The sequence below is a fragment of the Balaenoptera physalus genome (assembly GCF_965194825.1).
Source record: "Balaenoptera physalus genome assembly, chromosome: 1".
Lineage (NCBI taxonomy): Eukaryota > Metazoa > Chordata > Mammalia > Artiodactyla > Balaenopteridae > Balaenoptera > Balaenoptera physalus.
Genome location: NC_138882.1, coordinates 26859480 through 26878287, shown reverse-complemented (window position 1 = coordinate 26878287; position 18808 = coordinate 26859480). Strand labels below are relative to the sequence as shown.

Below are 18808 nucleotides of genomic sequence, written 5' to 3'. Positions count from 1 at the left end.
ACGATGAGATAAAATCTTACTCTTTCACGATTTCTTCCCCTTGAGGAGGAGTTCATACTCCTTGCACACTCACGTGTAAGACCCTTCGTCATTCCTGTTCTCCTGCCTCTTTCCAGGTAACTTACAAAATGTCATTCCCAGCACTATTTTTGGATGAGTAAATCAATACAAGCAAACCTCACTCTATAAGAACAGACTTTGATCAGGAAAAGGCCCTTATATATTATGAAATGAATTTAAATCAGATATAATCAATATCATGCTATCCATTCTTAATTCTTTTGGGAAAAGAGGAATATTTTGGTGGATGGGGGACACAATTTGGTAACAGTTATCTACAGTGAAAATGTACATAACTTTTGATGCAGGAAGTTAGCATTTAGGAATTTATCGTATGGATTCACCCTATGGCTTCAGTCACATCAGAACAAAAGGATGCAAGTACGTGGCTATTAATCATAGTATTGTTTGACATGGTAAACATACATGGAGACCAGAGGGACTGATGGACAAATAACGGTACATTCATGAGATGATATACTAGGTATCTGTTAAAAAGAATGAGGTAGACATGCAGGAGTCGATCTGCACAGATGCCCACACTTTGTCGTAAAGTGAAAAAAGCAAGTCATGGAACATGAGACAGAGAGCGACCCTATTTTTTCCTTCTCTCTCCCACTAAGGAGAATTCTTGGCTTCTCCATCCCTTTTCTCCTTGTCACCTTTCCTTCCCCACCCACCGCGCCAGTAGGCATATTTAATAGATCAGGATTGGGACCGAGTCGCTTCCCAAGAAAGACAAGAAGAAGACAGAAAGTGAGGAAAGGAGGGAAAAGTGGGGCTTTGGAATATATTCAGATGAGTGCCTCACACATGGAAAAGTTCAGAAAGAAACTTACCATGGCTATCTTTAGGGAGTGGGACACGAGTGTGAAAGACGAGGATGATTTTTACCTTTCCATCATTTTGAAAATGTCCTTTCCTAGGAGTATGTATTATTCTTACAACAAAAATTAACAGAACGTGTGAATATACTGAAATGGACTTGAGGTCACGGGGAGGGGGAAGGGTAAGCTGGGATGAAGTGAGAGAGTGGCATGGACATATATACACTACCAAACGTAAAATAGATAGCTAGTGGGAAGCAGCCGCATAGCACAGGGAGATCAGCTCGGTGCTTTGTGACCACCTAGAGGGGTGGGATAGGGAGGGTGGGAGGGAGACGCAAGCGGGAGGGGATATGGGGATATATATATACATATAGCTGACTCACTCTGTTATACAGCAGCAACTAACACACCATTGTAAAGCAATTATACTCCAATAAAGATGTTAGAAAAAAATTAACAGAACGTGTGAATATATTGAAAGTCCTCCTCGAAGCCTTAAGAAGCCTCTGTACCTCCGTATCAGCCTCTGGTTCCTAAAGAAAATCAACTTTAATTTGTATTCAACATAATTTAAATCTTAGTTTTCAAAACTATGTTCAGTTTTCTTTTTGTATTTCTTTCTCCTTTTTTTTAAAAAAAATGTATGGCCTACATTGATCATGCCGAGCAGACTTTCACGGGCTAGTCCAGGGGACCTCAGCGTGATCTGTCACACCTTCTTCAGTAAGAAAATGCTTTCCAAGTTCTAAACTACCAACTGGCAAACTAACTTTTGGAACCTAATTCGTCTTACAGCTGAGGTTTGACTGACTTGTATTTTTAAGTAAAATTTGGGAAATACCTTTACTTAATGTTGGTAGTGCTAACAGACAGATGACTACATATATAATCACAGATACACACATAGATACTCTCAGGAGAAGTATTATGAGCTAATACTAAAGAGTACACATTTAGTTGTATATGAATTAATTCCAAATTGTTTTATGAAACATAAAGAACTTAATATTTTATGTTGCAGCATAAAAGGAACTTCTATTGAGTAAAAATAAATGATGGAGTGACAAGAAGGGAGCTGAGGGCAATGCGGTGATTTGGATAAAAATGGAATAATGGACACCTTCCCCTCTAAGGTCAGCAGTTAAGATTTAGCCAAGGTCAGCAGTGACAAAATCATCACTAGAGTCTTGACCTCAATCTAGTTGTTGAAAACAGTATATTAACACTGTAAAACTGTTACGGCAGATGGCAATCCAGTCACCTCTCAGTTAACGCGTGCCTAACTGCCCGTGTCCTTGGCTACAGGTGGACAACAAGCCCACCCGGAGCATTTGCCGGGAGACCGTGTAGACGGGGCAGGCCCACAGCGTGAGTTCCCTCGTGCACACCTGCGGGGTGAAAACCACTGCCCACCTCGGGATTCCTACCTCACGCTCTAAGACTGTTAAAGGGCTTGCAGGGCCTCTGGCCCGTTAGTTCTTCATTTTCACTTTTGCCTGAGCTAAAGGGAAAAGGGCCAAGTCTGTCGGCATCCGCCCCTCTCACCTCTCTTAGCTCTGTTGGTCTGGATTACCGATAGCCCTTTCTTCTGCTACAACTTTGAAAGCAAACAGTTCAGATCTCACTCGTTTGAAGTGGATCACTGCAGATTTGATTTCTTGAAATACAGAACACCACAGAGCAACTCCTTAATAAGCTCCAGGGAGGAGAAACGGAGGGAAGCTTGGAAATGTGTCACCCAGCGTAAGAACAGAGGGTAAATTTACAGAGAGATCGTGACCTGCCCAACACCAGGGAAACATAACCAAAAGTATTCCAAACAACATGGAGTACATTCCGTGGACTTGGCCTCACTTACAAGAAAGGCCTCTTTGTTTGATTCAAGTTTAAGTCAGTGACACTGCCAGTTAATTAAGGGGGTAAGAAAGTCCTTCAGAGAAGCCTTGGGGGCTATGGAGAAAAGAGGATTCAAAAGTACGCGGAGAACGAGCTCCCTCAAAGGCATGCGGCTTTCTTAACGAAGCCGGGGGACCAACATATATTCCTGCGCCTGGGCGGCGGGCTCAGCGCACTTCCAGCCCCAGACGGCAGCAGGGCGAGCGGCCGCTGAGGGGGTCTGGAGGAAAGAGGATTTTCCGTCTTTGTCTCCTGGCCAGATTCCATCCGCTCACCGGGCAGCCTGTGGTTTGGCGTCCTGAGCCCGAGCCCTGAGTTCAGAGGGGTAACGCCAACTGTCCCCAACCGGCCTCTCATTGCAACACAGAGAAGGAACGAAGCCTTATCTCTTTGTATTCAATTCATATTTTCTGAGAACCCACAAGATTCATCATACCTAACAGACATTTCACGCTCATGGGAAAGTCTACAGTCCCAGCCCTCAAGGCAATCTCTGATAAGTTTGATTAAAGCTGACTCACAGTCTGGATTCCGAAGCTGTTCAACCACAAGGCACCGGGAGAAACCACCTAGAGAAGTTCTGAAAAACGCCCTCAGGGTCACCCTGGTGCCGTGGCTGGCCTATGGACTTCTGCCATGCACCTGGCTGGTGGGTCTATGCCATCTCTAGGCTCTTCTCTGTCTGCACCGTGCTCCTGGCTTCCTCACCAAATGTGTCATTTCCGGCTTCCTCCCTTTGCCCGGACTGACATCCCAGACCCTGCACTTGCTTCTGTTCTTATCGTGTTGATCCTGGTAACTTCCCAGCCCTGGTGTCTTCTGAGGCTCTTCCTCAAGTGGGGACAGACGGCGCCCTGGGCTCTGCCTCCCTCCCCTCCTTCCCTGAGGGCCACTCCCCTGCCGGTTGCCCATGTGGCATAGGTCTAGACCTGGATCCTCCCTTTCCTCAGCCCCTTAGGGCTGACATCGTGTCTGCACGGTCTTCAGAGCTGGGAAACTCAGTATCTGCCTGGAATGGTGCCCCTCCTCCGCAGGGGCCTCCCCCAGCCTCCCCAGGTCCCAGATGCTTTCAGGGCACCTTCCCCAAGTGAGTGACCTTGTTCTGTGCTGGAGGCGGCTATCGCAACCTCAGATGATGGTATATGCGTCTCTGTGCCCTTTCTTCTGGACTGATCTATCTCATCTTCCAAATGTATGTTCTTAGCCCACTGCAAACCAGGGTCCCACACCCACCAGCACCAAATTCTCAGCACTAGACTTCAACACTGCGCTCCCTCCGAAAGCTCCCCTGAGTTACCAGAACCTCTAGGGGCAAAACACGCACTGGTCTGGAGGAGCTGAGGCCGGTCAAGAAACAATTCATTACCAGTAGTTCCTTCCCCTGACTCAATGACATGTTTGAGCAGGGCTGTCTCCCTGCTCTCCTGCTTGGGTCATAAGGTGATTATGAGGTCAAATGGTTCAAGTGAAGGCACCCCAGGAACCATAAAGCCCTGAGAAATGGAAGAAACCAGTACTGCTGTCAGCCAGGTGGAGGGTCCCACACCGGCGTCCTCACCTAGATCGGCAGGGCGAAGGCCACAGGCCGCAGCCCCCAGGCTACGTCTGTGCCGAGCCCCTCTCTGCTCCCCCGAACTCTGTACTTGCCTCTGCCATGGCGAGCGCTGCACCTTATTACAAGCACTAGCTCCACGTGCAGACAGCATCTCATCAGTCCCTGCACACCCACAGTGCCTGACACACGGAAGGAACTTCACAAATGAGGAATGAACGCATCAATGAACCAAGGTGTGGTTTTACACACTGACTGAGAAGCAGATGGAACATTCTTACAAAGCAGCAGCGATCAGGATGATGTCAGGCTCTCTCGAGCCTCTGCCCCAAGTAAAGACACTGTAGCCCTTACTTTAGCCCCTTCCCGGACTCACCTGTACGGCTCCATGGTCCGAATGCCGTAGAACAACGCCTCCTCCAGCAGCCCAAGGTTGATGCAGGCGTCCATGGCACAGTCGAGCACCTTCAGCTGGTAGATGTTGATATCGGGAAGCCGCTCAGCGTTGCTGCTTAGGATCGCCTGGCACATGGCCAGAACCTGTTCCCACTCTGTTATTAACCTTAGTTAAGGATTCATTGTCTTCATCAAGAAAAAACAAAAGTAAAATGAGATTCTTGAAAAGGCTGAAGAGCTCCCAGGCACAGGGGGGAAGGAAGCGTCCATTATTTTGCACAGATGAGAGCTGCCTGAAAACACACTTGAGAAACAAAAACATGTAAGTGGTGTCTCAGAGAAGGAAATTCTGTTTACATCAACAAACCATCTTCCAACCAAGCTTGTGCTTTGAGGGATTAGATTTCCAGAGAACCATTCTTCCTTCCTATTCCTACATGTATTCTCTTTAAACCTAGCCATGAAATAAATGCAGCTGTTTATTAAATGAGCTAAAGACTAAGTTAGTTCAGTTTAAAATTATTTACTCTGTTAGTTTCTGTTTCAAAAACGATCTGAAATTAAAGACGCTTTAGAGAGACTCCTTTTTAAAAAGGAGGAGCTCATTTTTGCTTCCGTGTCATTTGAACCTTGGGCATATAAGAAACCAAAAACACAACCCCAGGCACACGCTAGGGGAAACAACTTAAAGAAATCCATTTCCACTGGATCTCAAATTTAAGGTTTTTGATTATAAAACAAAAGTGATTCAAGTCTATACTTAACCAAATAAAGGTATTCTTATTTTAAACCCCCAAAGTAAAAGATAAATATTAAGAACATGTGGCTTATGTACATAAATTGCAGGCAGGGGGAAAGGATGCTTTAAAAAGGGTGGGGAGAAGACCCAATCTTCACTTCGGAGCCACAGTGACTTTCCGATTAACCGTGAGTCCATAACTTACTCTCATGGAGCCCAGTGCGACCTCACTTTTTAAAACTGACGAGGCACTCAGACAACTGAGGACATGGTGTATGCAGCGCGCCTCGAGTCCTGCAGGTGAACTCCCTCAGAAGCACAGCTGCAGGTGAGAGAGAAGGCAGGCCCCAGGGACCTGACACAGTTTCTTCCCTTTGATGCTGTGTTAGGCACGGCCGAGGCCAAGGAGGACGCTAGGCTGGGACTGCCCAGCTCCCGCTCCTCCCTCACCTGCAACCTGTGTAGCTCCGACTTCATCTGCTTCCATAGGCTGGAATTCCACAGGGCGCAAGGTTTGCAGATTTACAGAAATGGCACAGCGTTTGACCGCAGAAGAAGCTGGATTTAAGATATACAGATTGCCAACAAACACATGAAAGGATGCTCAACATCACTAATCATTAGAGAAATGCAAATCAAAACTACAATGAGGTATCATCTCACACGGGTCAGAATGGCCATCATCAAAAAATCTAGAAACAATAAATGCTGGAGAGGGTGTGGAGAAAAGGGAACCCTCTTGAACTGTTGGTGGGAATGTAAATTGATACAGCCACTATGGAGAACAGTATGGAGGTTCCTTAGAAAACTAAAAAAAGAACTACCATATGATCCAGCAATCCCACTACTGGGCATATACCCTGAGGAAACCATAATTCAAAAAGAGTCATGTACCACAATGTTCACTGCAGCTCTATTTACAATAGCCAGGACTTGGAAACAACCTAAGTGTCCATCGACAGATGAATGGATAAAGAAGATGTGGCACATATATACAATGGAGTATTACTCAGCCATAAAAAGAAACGAAATTGAGTTATTTGTAGTGAGGTGGATGGACCTAGAGTCTGTCATACAGAGTGAAGTAAGTCAGAAAGAGAAAAACAAATACCGTATGCTAACACATATATATGGAATCTAAGAAAAAAAAAAAAAAGGTCATGAAGAACCTAGGGGTAAGACAGGAATAAAGACACAGACCTACTAGAGAATGAACTTGAGGACATGGGGAGGGGGAAGGGTAAGCTGGGACAAAGTGAGAGAGTGGCATGGACATATATACACTACCAAACGTAAAATAGATAGCTAGTGGGAAGCAGCCACATAGCACAGGGAGATCAGCTCAGTGGTTTGTGACCACTTAGAGGGGTGGGATAGGGAGGGTGGGAGGGAGACGCAAGAGGGAAGAGATATGGGAACATATATATATGTATAACTGATTCACTTTGTTATAAAGCAGAAACTAACATACCATTGTAAAGCAATTATACTCCAATAAAGATGTTAAAAAAATTAAAAAAAATAAAATCTAAGCTAGTTCTGTCATTGGTCAGATTTGAGGTTCTGAGGATGTCACGTGTGCTTTGAAGTAGGCCAGAAATAAAAATGCCTAATGTCGCTGTAAGAATTAAATAAGATACCGTATGTAAAGTTTTTAAAAACGCTTCACGTGTTCTCTCCTGAGCCAGGCAGAATTGTGTACCTGGGACACAACGGGAGAACATTTAGTGTCTTGCACAAGATCATACTACACAAATATCAGTGCCTTCTTCCTCCTTTTACTGTGCCATAACCTCCAAGCGTGACCAGCTTAAGGAAGATGGGTCAGTGGAGTAAGGTTGATGGCATTTCCCCGCCATACACCCACACCCTGCCCGACTCTCACACAGCCCTGGGCTCTCCGCCCCGCCTCCAGCTCTAAGCCTCTTCCTCTGGTCCTAACACAGCATCCCCCGTCCTGGACAGACGGCCCACCTGTCCTTTGCCCTCCGTCCAGCAAAATCTACCTTTTCCACCGTTCAGACTCTCAGGGCACTGCTTTCCAACACATCAGTGAACACTTTTGATAAACCAATGAAGCCACTTGCGTGAGTGGGAGCTCCTATCTTTATTAACCCTCACAGGAAATATATTTTTCTTTCAGCGGGGGCCTCTGGTGGCATAATACCTTACCCCACAGGCCTGACTTCCTGGTTAGAACTTCAGGCCCCCTAACACATGGCTGAGGGCCTTTCTGTACATAACACTCTGTAATTTTAGGACGAGTCCTGTCTCTGAGGAGTTGCCTCTGGTCTCAGAAGAGGCACATTTATTGAAGAAAAGTGACTTGATGACTTTCTGTTGTATTCACCTGACGTGTACGTTTAAAGTTTGCTGCATGTGGCCCCCAGAGGCTGGGGGAAGCAGTATCTTAGGCAACGCACTGGTTTCGTAACAGACTGCCACGCTAACCTCTGTGGCTTTTCATCCTAGGATTAGATATTTGATGGATTGTCAGGAGGAATGCCTGTCTCTTACACAATGCCAGACATTTCTGTGGCAAGACTTTGACTCTATTTTAACATCATGTTGCATGACCTCCATAATTATTTGCCTGTTCATTTACATATGCTCCAACTCATTTTAAAGAGGTTTGAGGTGACAAGCCTTAGAAGTAAAAACCAGATGCAGCTGCTAACAGGAATACATCTACTTTATCCCCCAGCAAGCTGGGAGGGACCACATGACAACTTCCCTTCGAAACACTGGCAACAGTCACCTTGCAAACAAGGTAAACCTTTCCTGTAAAACACCTCAGTGAGCAAAAAAATGGAATAATTTTAACTAAGAGGCTTTTCTCCCAAGCTAATGCTGACCTGTATTTGCTCATAAATTTAGTCCCTGGCATTTTCTGGGTGTTTACCACAAGTCACTCTGCTCCAGTGAGGGGAGCAGGGCAGACAGCCCACCCAAAGAGAACAGACTATCGATGACAGAACAGGCACCTTTCTGCAGACTTTTCTATGGCCATAAGACGATTGGGGGAAAAGAGAAAGGGGAACACAGTGAATCCACTTGGGAGTTAATCAACTCCTTGAGACTCAAAGACTGACAGACCACGGGCTCTTACAATCCTCCAGTGCTTACTGGGAGTGAGTCCTCCCGAGGTCCCCTCACTATTTACGCCAAGAAAATGTATTGTGAAGCAACTCCCATTGCCATTGCAGTCATGGTTGACTATAGTCATTAAATTATAAGGATTCCAAGTTATACTTTTTAGAGATGTAGGTTACGGGAGGAAGGGAATCCAGAAATTTGTTACCTTGTACACATAACGAGAGTACTACTTACTGTCCCACTAATCCTGCCTATAAATTTGGATTATCATCTAATGGTGGAGTGGAATTCATGCTGACCTTACCATATCTTCCTTAGCCATTACTGAAATTGTTGGCTGGGGTCAGGGATGCAACCTGTGACCACGGAACAGAATGAAGCTCTTTGGCTCGTGGAGAGGTCAAACCCTGGACATGGATTCATTAATACCAGGCTCCAACCAGTAAGGAAGCAATCCCACAAAACAACTCAATCCACAGGTAAAAGGATACTCCAATGTGCCTTCAGTTCTTCGATTTTTTTCAGGGATTCTTGAACTTCCTTCCATACTTGTTCATCACCAGTTAGCATATCAGCATCCTGTTCGGGCCAAATTAAAAGAACAGAGGAAGACAAATTCCTCAATTAAAAAATGGGCAAAGGATCTGAATAGATATTTCTCCAGAGAAGATATACAGATGGCCAATAAACACATGAAAAGATGCTCAATATTATTAGCCATCGGGGAAATGCAAATCAAAACCACAAGGAGATATCATTTCATAACTAGGATGGTTATAATAAAAAAGATAATAACAAATGTTGGTAAGGTTGTGGAAAAATTGGAACCCTCATGCATTACTGGTAGGAATGTAAAATGGTGTAGCCACTTTGGAAAACAGTTTGGCAGTTATTCTAAAAGTTAAACACAGAATTACTATACAACAATTCCACTCCATAGATGTATATGCAATAAAAATGAGAATATATGTTCACATAAAAACTTGTGCATAAATGTTCACAGCAGCATTATTCATAATAGCAAATAAAGTAGAAACAACCCAAATGTCCATCAACCAATGAATGGATAAACAAAATGTGGTATAGCCATACAATGGAATATTAGTTGACAATAAAAAGAAATCAAGTACTGGGCTTCCCTGGTGGCGCAGTGGTTAAGAATCCGCCTGCCAATGCAGGGGACAAGGGTTCAAGCCCTGGTCCGGGAACTTCCCACATGCCGCGGAGCAACGAAGCCCATGCACCACAACTACTGAACCTGCACTCTAGAGCCCGCGAGCCACAACTACGGAAGCCCGCATGCCTAGAGCCTGTGCTCCGCAACAAGAGAAGTCAACGCAATGAGAAGCCCACACACCGCAACGAAGAGTAGCCTCTGCTCGCCGCAGCTAGAGAAAGTATGCACGCAGCAAGGAAGACCCAACGCAGCCAAAAATTAAAAAAAAAAAAAAAGAAAAGAAATGAAGTACTAATACATGCTACAACATGGATGAACCTTAAAAAACATCATGCTTAGTGAAAGAAGCCAGTCACAAAGGACCACATATTGTATGATTCCACCCATATGAAATGCTCAGAATAGATAAATCCATAGAGACAGGAAAGTAGATTAGTAAATGGCTAGGGCAGGGGGTGGTGGGTAGGGAGAACGGGGTGGGTGACTACTAATGAGTTTTTTGGGGGTGATGAAAATATTCTAAAATCAATCATGTTGATGGTTCCATAACTCTTTGAATACATGAAAAGCTATCGAATTGTACACTTTAACTGATTGAATTGTACCATATGTGAATTATATCTCAATAAAGCTTACATATATACATATATGTATGTATGTATTTATCAGGAAGGGGAACAGAGGCAAGAGGAAGAATCATTTGTCAGAAGACCCATGGATAACACTTTTTTTTTTCTTCAAATAAATTTATTTATTTATTTATTCATTTATGGCTGCATCAGGTCTTCGTTGCTGTATGCGGGCTTTCTCTAGTTGCAGCCAGTGGGGGCTACTCTTTGTTGCGGGGCACGGGCTTCTCATTGCGGTGGTTTCTCCTGTTGCAGAGCACAGGCTCTAGGTGCACGGGCTTTAGTAGTTGTGGCACGCAGGCTCAGTAGTTGTGGCTCATGGGCTTAGTGACCCCATGGCATGTGGGATCTTCCTGGACCAGGGCTCGAACCTGTGTCCCCTGCATTGGCAGGCGGATTCTTAACCACTGAGCCCCCAGGGAAGTCCCTACACTTCAATCAAATATCGAGTTATCAATCAAAATGAAGTTAGGTAAAAGATGAGCATAGCTACACCCATGTGAACCAATGTTGACTTCTGCAAAAACTAAAAAAAAAAAAATTTAAAAAGCAATTCAAAATGAAGGTAGGAGTTACCATTTATTCATTGTCTGTCCTCCTATTGAGTCCTCTATTTTTCCTGTATGTCCACATTTCAAGAGCTCAGTAGCCACGTGTGGCTGTGGCTACCATATTGGGCAGCACAGACAGAGAACAGTTCTATCATCACAGAAAGTTCTACTGGATGGCGCTGCTTTAAAGAGGCTAACCAAAGGGTAAGAAATTCTCATCAGACTCTACTCAAAACCAGGTGTTCCATATCCACTAGATTCTCAGTGGATGTCAGGGAGAAGAACCATTCTAGAAAGTGATATCAAATCATGGCCACTGTGGGGTGATGGTAAAGGTGAGGGAGGGAAGGCTTTTTCAAACTATATGTAGCTCCCTGGAGATTCTTACATGCCTACTAGGGGAGGTTTATAGAATGACCCCTGTGAGAACCACTGCCAGAGTAAGCCTACGTTACTGTTGGGAAGATACATGTCACTCAAGTGTGCCAGGGCAGAAGAAAACGAGGGCCACCAAGTACCACAGAAAAGAGATCTCAAGAATGGGAGAGGCAGTGGGTGTGTGTAGGAGGAAATGTGTGCATTTGTGTGAGTGTGTCTGTGTGACAGGGCTTTATGAGTCTCTGTGTACATGTGTTGTACATATGTGTAATATAATAGGGTGGTTTTTAAAAAGACACCAAAAGTGGGCCCTACTTCTTTTAGGAAATTCTAAGTTAGAACCTAGTGTTTTTTGTGTATAAGAGGGAAATAAAAATCAATTGCTTTTAAAAGGTTAAACATCAATCTCCCTCTAAATACCTGCTCTAAGTCCGTCTCCATCTCCTGAAGCCACAGTTCCACTATATCACAAAAGCCTTTAGTAACTTCCTAGTGCCTCCCAGTTGAAGCCCCCATATTAAATCTTGACAACCATTCGACAGAGAAATTAAAACCTTTACAGACAAGCAAAAGTTAAGAGAATTCAGCACCACCAAACTCGCTTTACAACAAATGCTAAAGGAACTTCTCCAGGCAGGAAACACAAGAGAAGGAAAAGTCCTACAAAAACAAACCCAAAACAATTTGAGAAAATGGTAATAGGAACATACATATCGATAATTATCTTCAATGTAAATGGATTAAATGCTCCCATCAAAAGACATAGGCTGGCTGAATGGATACAAAAACAAGACCCATATATATGCTGTCTACAAGAGACCGACTTCAGACCTAGGGACACATACAGACTGAAAGTGAGGGGATGAAAAAAGATATTCCATGCAAATGGAAACCAAAAGGAAACTGGAGCAGCAATTCTCATATCAAACAAAATAGACTTTAAATAAAGACTATTACAAGAGACAAAGAAGGACACTACATGATGATCAAGGGATCAATCCAAGAAGAAGATATAACAATTGTAAATAGTTACACACCCAACACAGGAGCACCTCAATACATAAGGCAAATGCTAACAGCCATAAAAGGGGAAATCGACAGGAGCACAATGACAGTAGGGGAATTTAACACCGCACTTTCACCAATGGACAGATCATCCAAATGAAGATAAAAAAGGAAACACACGCTTTAAATGACACATTAGACAAGATGGACTTAACTGACATTTATAGGACATTCCATCCAAAAAACAACAGAATACACTTTCTTCCCAAGTGCTCATGGAACATTCTCCAGGATAGATCATATCTTGGGGCACAAACCAAGCATCAGTAAATTTAAGAAAACTGAAATCATATCAAGTATCTTTTCCAACCACAACGCTATGAGACTAGATGTCAATTACAGGAAAAAAACTGAAAAAAACACAAACACATGGAGGCTAAACAATACATTACTAAACAACCAAGAGATCACTGAAGAAATCAAAGAGGAAATTAAAAAATACCTAGAAACAAAAGACAATGAAAACATGATGACCCAAAACCTATGGGATGCAGCAAAAACAGTTCTAAGAGGGAAGTTTATAGCAGTACAATCCTACCTCAAGAAACAAGAAATATCTCAAATAAACAACCTAAACTTACACCTAAAGCAACTAGAGAAAGAAGAACAAAAAAACCCCAAAGTTAGCAGAAGGAAAGAAATCATAAAGATCAGATCAGAAATAAATGAAAAAGAAATGAAGGAAACAATAGCAAAGATCAATAAACTAAAAGCTGGTTCTTTGAGAAGATAAACAAAATTGATAAACCATTAGCCAGACTCATCACAAAAAAAGGGGAGAAAATTCAAACCAACAGAATTAGAAGTGAAAAAGGAGAAGTAACAACTGACACTGCAGAAATACAAAGGATCGTGAGAGATTACTACAAGCAACTATATGCCAATAAAATGGACAACCTGGAAGAAATGGACACATTCTTAGAAAAGCACAACCTTCCAAGACTGAACCAGGAAGAAATAGAAAATATAAACAGACCAATCACAAGCAATGAAATTGAAACTGTGATTAAAAATTTTCCAACAAACAAAAGCCCAGGACCAGATGGCTTCACAGGCGAATTCGATCAAACATTTAGAGAAGCGCTAACACCTATCCTTCTCAAACTCTTCCAAAATATAGCAGAGGGAGGAACACTCCCAAACTCATTCTACAAGGCCACCATCACCCTGATACCAAAACGAGACAGAGATGTCACAAAAAAAGAAAACTACAGGCCAATATCACTGATGAACACAGATGCAAAAATCCTCAGAAAAATACTAGCAAACAGAATCCAACAGCACATTAAAAGGATCACACACCATGATCAAGTGGGGTTTACCCCAGGAATGCATGGATTCTTCAATATATGTAAATCAATCAATGTGATATACTATATTAACAAATTGAAGAAGAAAAACCGTATGATCATCTCAATAGATGCAGAAAAAGCTTTTGACAAAATTCAACACCCATTTATGATAAAAATCCTCCAGAAAGTAGGCATAGAGGGAACTTACCTCAACATAATAAAGACCATATATGACAAACCCACAGCCAACATCATCCTCAATGGTGAAAAACTGAAACCATTTCCACTAAGATCAGGAACAAGACAAGTTTGCCCACTCTTACCACTATTATTCAACATTATTTTGGAAGTTTTAGCCACAGAAATCAGAGAAGAAAAAGAAATAAAAGGAATCCAAATCGGAAAAGAAGAAGTAAAACTGTCACTGTTTGCAGATGACATGATACTATATGTAGAGAATCCTAAAGATGCAACCAGAAAACCACTAGAGCTAGTCAATGAACTTGGTAAAGTAGCAGGATATAAAATTAATGGACAGAAATCTCTTGCATTCCTATACACTAACAATGAAAAATCTGATAGAGAAATTAAGGAAACACTCCCATTTACTACTGCAGCAAAAAGAATAAAATACCTAGGAATAAACCTACCTAAGGAGACAAAAGACCTGTGCACAGAAAACTATAAGACACTGAATAAAGAAATTAAAGATGATACAAACAGATGGAAAGATATACCATGTTCTTGGATTTCACTATCAACACTGTGAAAATGACTATACTACCCAAAGCAATCTACAGATTCAATGTAATCCCTGTCAAACTACCAATGGCATTTTTCACAGAACTAGAACAAAAAATTCCACAATTTGTATGGAAACACAAAAGACCCCGAATAGCCAAAGCAATCTTGAGAAAGAAAAACGGAGCTGGAGGAATTAGGCTCCCTGACTTCAGACTATACTACAAAGCTACAGTCATCAAGACAGTATGGTACTGGCACAAAAACAGAAATATAGATCAAGGGAACAAGACAGGAAGCCCAGAGATAAACTCACGCACATATGGTCACCTTATCTTTGATAAAGGAGGCAAGAATATACAATGGAGAAAACACAGCCTCTTCAATAAGTGGTGCTGGGAAAACTGGACAGCTACATGTAAAAGAATGAAATTAGAACACTTCCTAACCCCGTGCACAAAAATAAACTCCAAATGGATTACAGACCTAAATGTAAGGCCAGACACTTTAAAACTCTTAGAGGAAGACAGCAGCTGAACATTCTATGACATAAACACAGCAAGATCCTTTTTGACCCACCTCCTAGAGTAATGAAAATAAAAACAAAAGTAAACAAATGGGACCTAATTAAACTTAAAAGCTTTTGCACAGCAAAGGAAACTACAAACAAGAAGAAAAGACAATGGGAGAAAATATTTGCAAACGAAGCAACTGACAAAGGATTAATCTCCAAAATATACAAGCAGCTCATGCAGCTCAATATCAAAAAAACAAACGACCCAATCCAAAAATGGGCAGAAGACCTAAACAGACATTTCTTCAAGGAAGATATACAGATTGCTAACAAACACATGAAAGGATGCTCAACATCACTAATCATCAGAGAAATGCAAATCAAAACTACAATGAGGTATCACCTCACACAAGTCAGAACGGCCATCATCAAAAAATCTACAAACAATAAATGCTGGAGAGGGTGTGGAGAAAAGGGAACCCTCTTGCACTGTTGGTGGGAATGTAAATTGATAGAGCCACCATGGAGAACAGTATGGAGGTTCCTTAAGAAACTAAAAATAGAACTACCATAAGACCCAGCAATCCCACTACTGGGCATATACCCTGAGAAAACCACAATTCAAAAAGAGACATGTACCACAATGTTCATTGCAGCACTATTTACAATAGCCAGGACACGGAAGCAACCTAAGTGTCCATCAACAGATGAATGGATAATGAAGATGTGGCACATATATACAATGGAATAGTACTCAGCCATAAAAAGTAACGAAACTGAGTTACTTGTAGTGAAGTGGATGGACCTAGAGTCTGTCATACCGAGTCAAGTCAGAAAAAGAAAAACAAATACCATATGCTAACACACATATATGGAATCTAAAAAAAAAAAAATGGTTCTGATGAACCTAGGGGCAGGACAGGAATAAAGATGCAGATGTAGAGAATGGATTTGAGGTCACCGGGAGGGGGAAAGGTAAGCCGGGATGAAGTGAGAGAGTGGCACTGACATATACACACTACCAAACGTAAAACAGATAGCTAGTGGGAAGCAGCCGCATAGCACAGGGAGATCAGCTCGGTGCTTTGCGACCACCTAGAGGGGTGGGATAGGGAGGGTGGGAGGGAGATGCAAGAGGGAGGGGATATGGGGATATATGTATACGTATAGCTGATTCACTTTGTTATACAGCAGAAACTAACACACTATTGTAAAGCAATTATACTTCAATAAAGATGTAAAAAAAAAAATCTTGACATCCATGGCCATTCTTGATTAAATTTTTCTGTTTTATATTTCATTACTGGCAGCTCAAATCTTAGGCTCTAGGCAAAATGTCTCACTTGTTAGACTCTCTGGTAGGCAGACACATGCATCCCCAAAGATGTCCACGTCCTGATCCCCAGAACCTGTGAATATGTTAGCGTACATGGCAAAGGGGAATTAAGTTGCAAGTGGGATTCAGACTGTTGGTCACTGACCTTAAAATTAAGAGACTGTCCTGGACTACCTAGGTGGGCCCAGTGGAATCACAAGGGTCCTTAAAAGTGGAAGGAGGCAGAAGAGAATGTCAGAGCAATGTGATGTGAGGAGGACTTAACCTGCCTTTGCTGGCCTTGAAGACAGAGGAAGGGACCCACAGAGCCAAGAGTACAGGCAGCCTGCAGAAGCTGGAAAAGGCAGGGAAACGGATTCTCTCCTGGAGCCTCCAGAAAGAATGTAGCCCTGCCAAGACTTTGATATTAGCCCAGTGAGGCCTGTGTGAGGCTTCTGACCTCCAGCACTGTAGATAATAAGTTTGTGTTAAGTCACTAATTTTATGATAATTGTTACAGCTGCCGTAGGAAACTAATACAGTCCCTAACATGCTTCTGCTCTTCTGGCCACTGGGACTTGGTACATGCCCCTCCTGGTACCTGAAGGTAATTAATTCCATCACTCATCTATTCAATTAAAATTTACTGGGTGCCAACTGGGCATTGTTCTAGGCACTGAGGATAGAGCAGTGAAGACATCAGACAGTCACAGCGTTTACGCTGAAGAGGGAGAAGGAGCATGGGATGACAGAAAACACACACACACACACACACACAAATTATATTTGTCAGAGGGAAAAACAAATAAACAGGGAAGAGCGATGGGGGGTACTAGTCCCAGGGAGTTTAGCGTGATCGGGGAAGGCATCGCTGAGAAGATGACTTATGAGTAAAGGAGGAGGTGAAGGAGCAGAGGTAAGAGTTCTAGGAAGAGGGAACAGCCAGTCTTGAGGTGCAGAGGCAGGAGCAGGGCTGAATGTTCCAGGAACAGCAAGGAGGCTGGTGTGGATAGAGTTCCTGGGCTGTCGTTTGAGTGCATGTCATATTGTCCCCATTCCAACAGTAATATAGGTCTTATTCTTCTTTGATCCTACCTCTCCCAAATACCTACCACAGAACCATGTATGTAACAAAAGCTCAGTTAAATGTCTGTAGGATGGATTTGGAAGAAGAAAAGTAACATTTATTTGATAATGATCTGGATGACTCTTGTATGTATTTCAATTATTCCTCACAACATCCTTGTAGGGCATCAATACCTACAATTAACAAATGAAGCACAAGACCGTCTTAAAGCTTAAGTAACAGTTACAAATGTCCTTCTGCCCCTAACTGCCAGGGGTAAGATTCAAATTCAAGTCTGTCTGGCTCTGGAGCCCGTGCTCTTTCTACTGTCTTCGTGTTGAATTTGAATTTGTCTTTCTCCTAGGCTTGCTTAAAAGGTGAAACTCATGTTTGTGAGACAGTTAAGTTCAACACATACTCAGCTATGTCCCTATGGTCTTCCTAGTCTTAGCACTTGGAAAAGGGCAATAAAATCCTCCAACATGGAACCCACAGTGGAACTTGTATTCTTCCACCAAGCAGAGTGAGACCATGGCCCAAGGTAGAGCAATTTCATATGGGAATTATATTCACAATGAAATCCCCACCATTATCTAATTAGCTGTTTTTTGGGTTGAGCCTAAGGCTTTATTTACTTAACAGAAGACCAGGCAAGTTTTGAAATTGTTCCCAAACATTCAGAAACAATAGCTCTTGGGAGCACTTTATACTGGAGCTGGACAAAGCTACATTCACTAACAGCTAGCCATCCACGCCAGGAGTGTTTCACCAAGGTGACAGTCTCCACTCGCAGGTTCCCAGCGCACCTTACCTCGCTGCCATGTCCTGACCCTCCCGTCCCATTCTGTCACTTCTTCTGTAACTGTCCCTATAATGGGGTCTACCTCCCCTCTTCCCACACCAACCAGGTAGGAGGAGACCATTCACAGGGGGGGGTGTGTGTGTGTGTGTGTAACATATATACACAAACAGAGAAACTACTCAGGGAAGCACAAATTAAATCTTCTACTTTTTCAATTTGCAAATATAAGAGTAAATTAGTGTGCTCTTTTTCACAGCCCCTGACGTATGAAATTAGTAAATTTATTTCATTATTTCTTATCCAAATGTATCAAAGATGCTTGCTATCATTTAGGGAAAGAATTCCTTTTTGAACTTCAGCTTTACTATGTAAAAGGAGCTTGAATAGGTGAGTCCTGAAATTTGTTTTCAGTAGGGGGAGAACATTTTATATATATATATATATATATATATATAAATATATAATATATATATTACATATATTATAATATATATTATATATGTTATATATATGTTATATAATATATTATATGTTATATGTTATATATATGTTATATATTATATATGTTATATATATGTTATATATATGTTATATAATATATATAACATTTTATATATATATATATATATATATATACACAAAATAAAATGTACTATTGCTGAGTTTTCTACAAACGATCAAAATAATTTGGACTACAGGCAGGATTCCT

The 18808-nt window shown here is 42.2% G+C and overlaps 1 protein-coding gene across 2 annotated transcripts in view; it reads right to left on the bottom strand.

Annotated features, from left to right (window-relative positions):
• The window catches only part of SMYD3 (SET and MYND domain containing 3), a 711581-nt gene that overhangs the window by 102268 nt on the left and 590505 nt on the right, over nucleotides 1–18808 (bottom strand). For both annotated transcript variants that reach the window (XM_082470901.1, XM_082470902.1), the window contains 2 exons: nucleotides 9061–9148; nucleotides 4715–4889 (listed from right to left, as the gene is read on the bottom strand). In XM_082470901.1, coding sequence (XP_082327027.1) covers nucleotides 4715–4889; nucleotides 9061–9148 — 263 coding nt within the window. The remainder of the gene's footprint in view (nucleotides 1–4714; nucleotides 4890–9060; nucleotides 9149–18808) is intronic.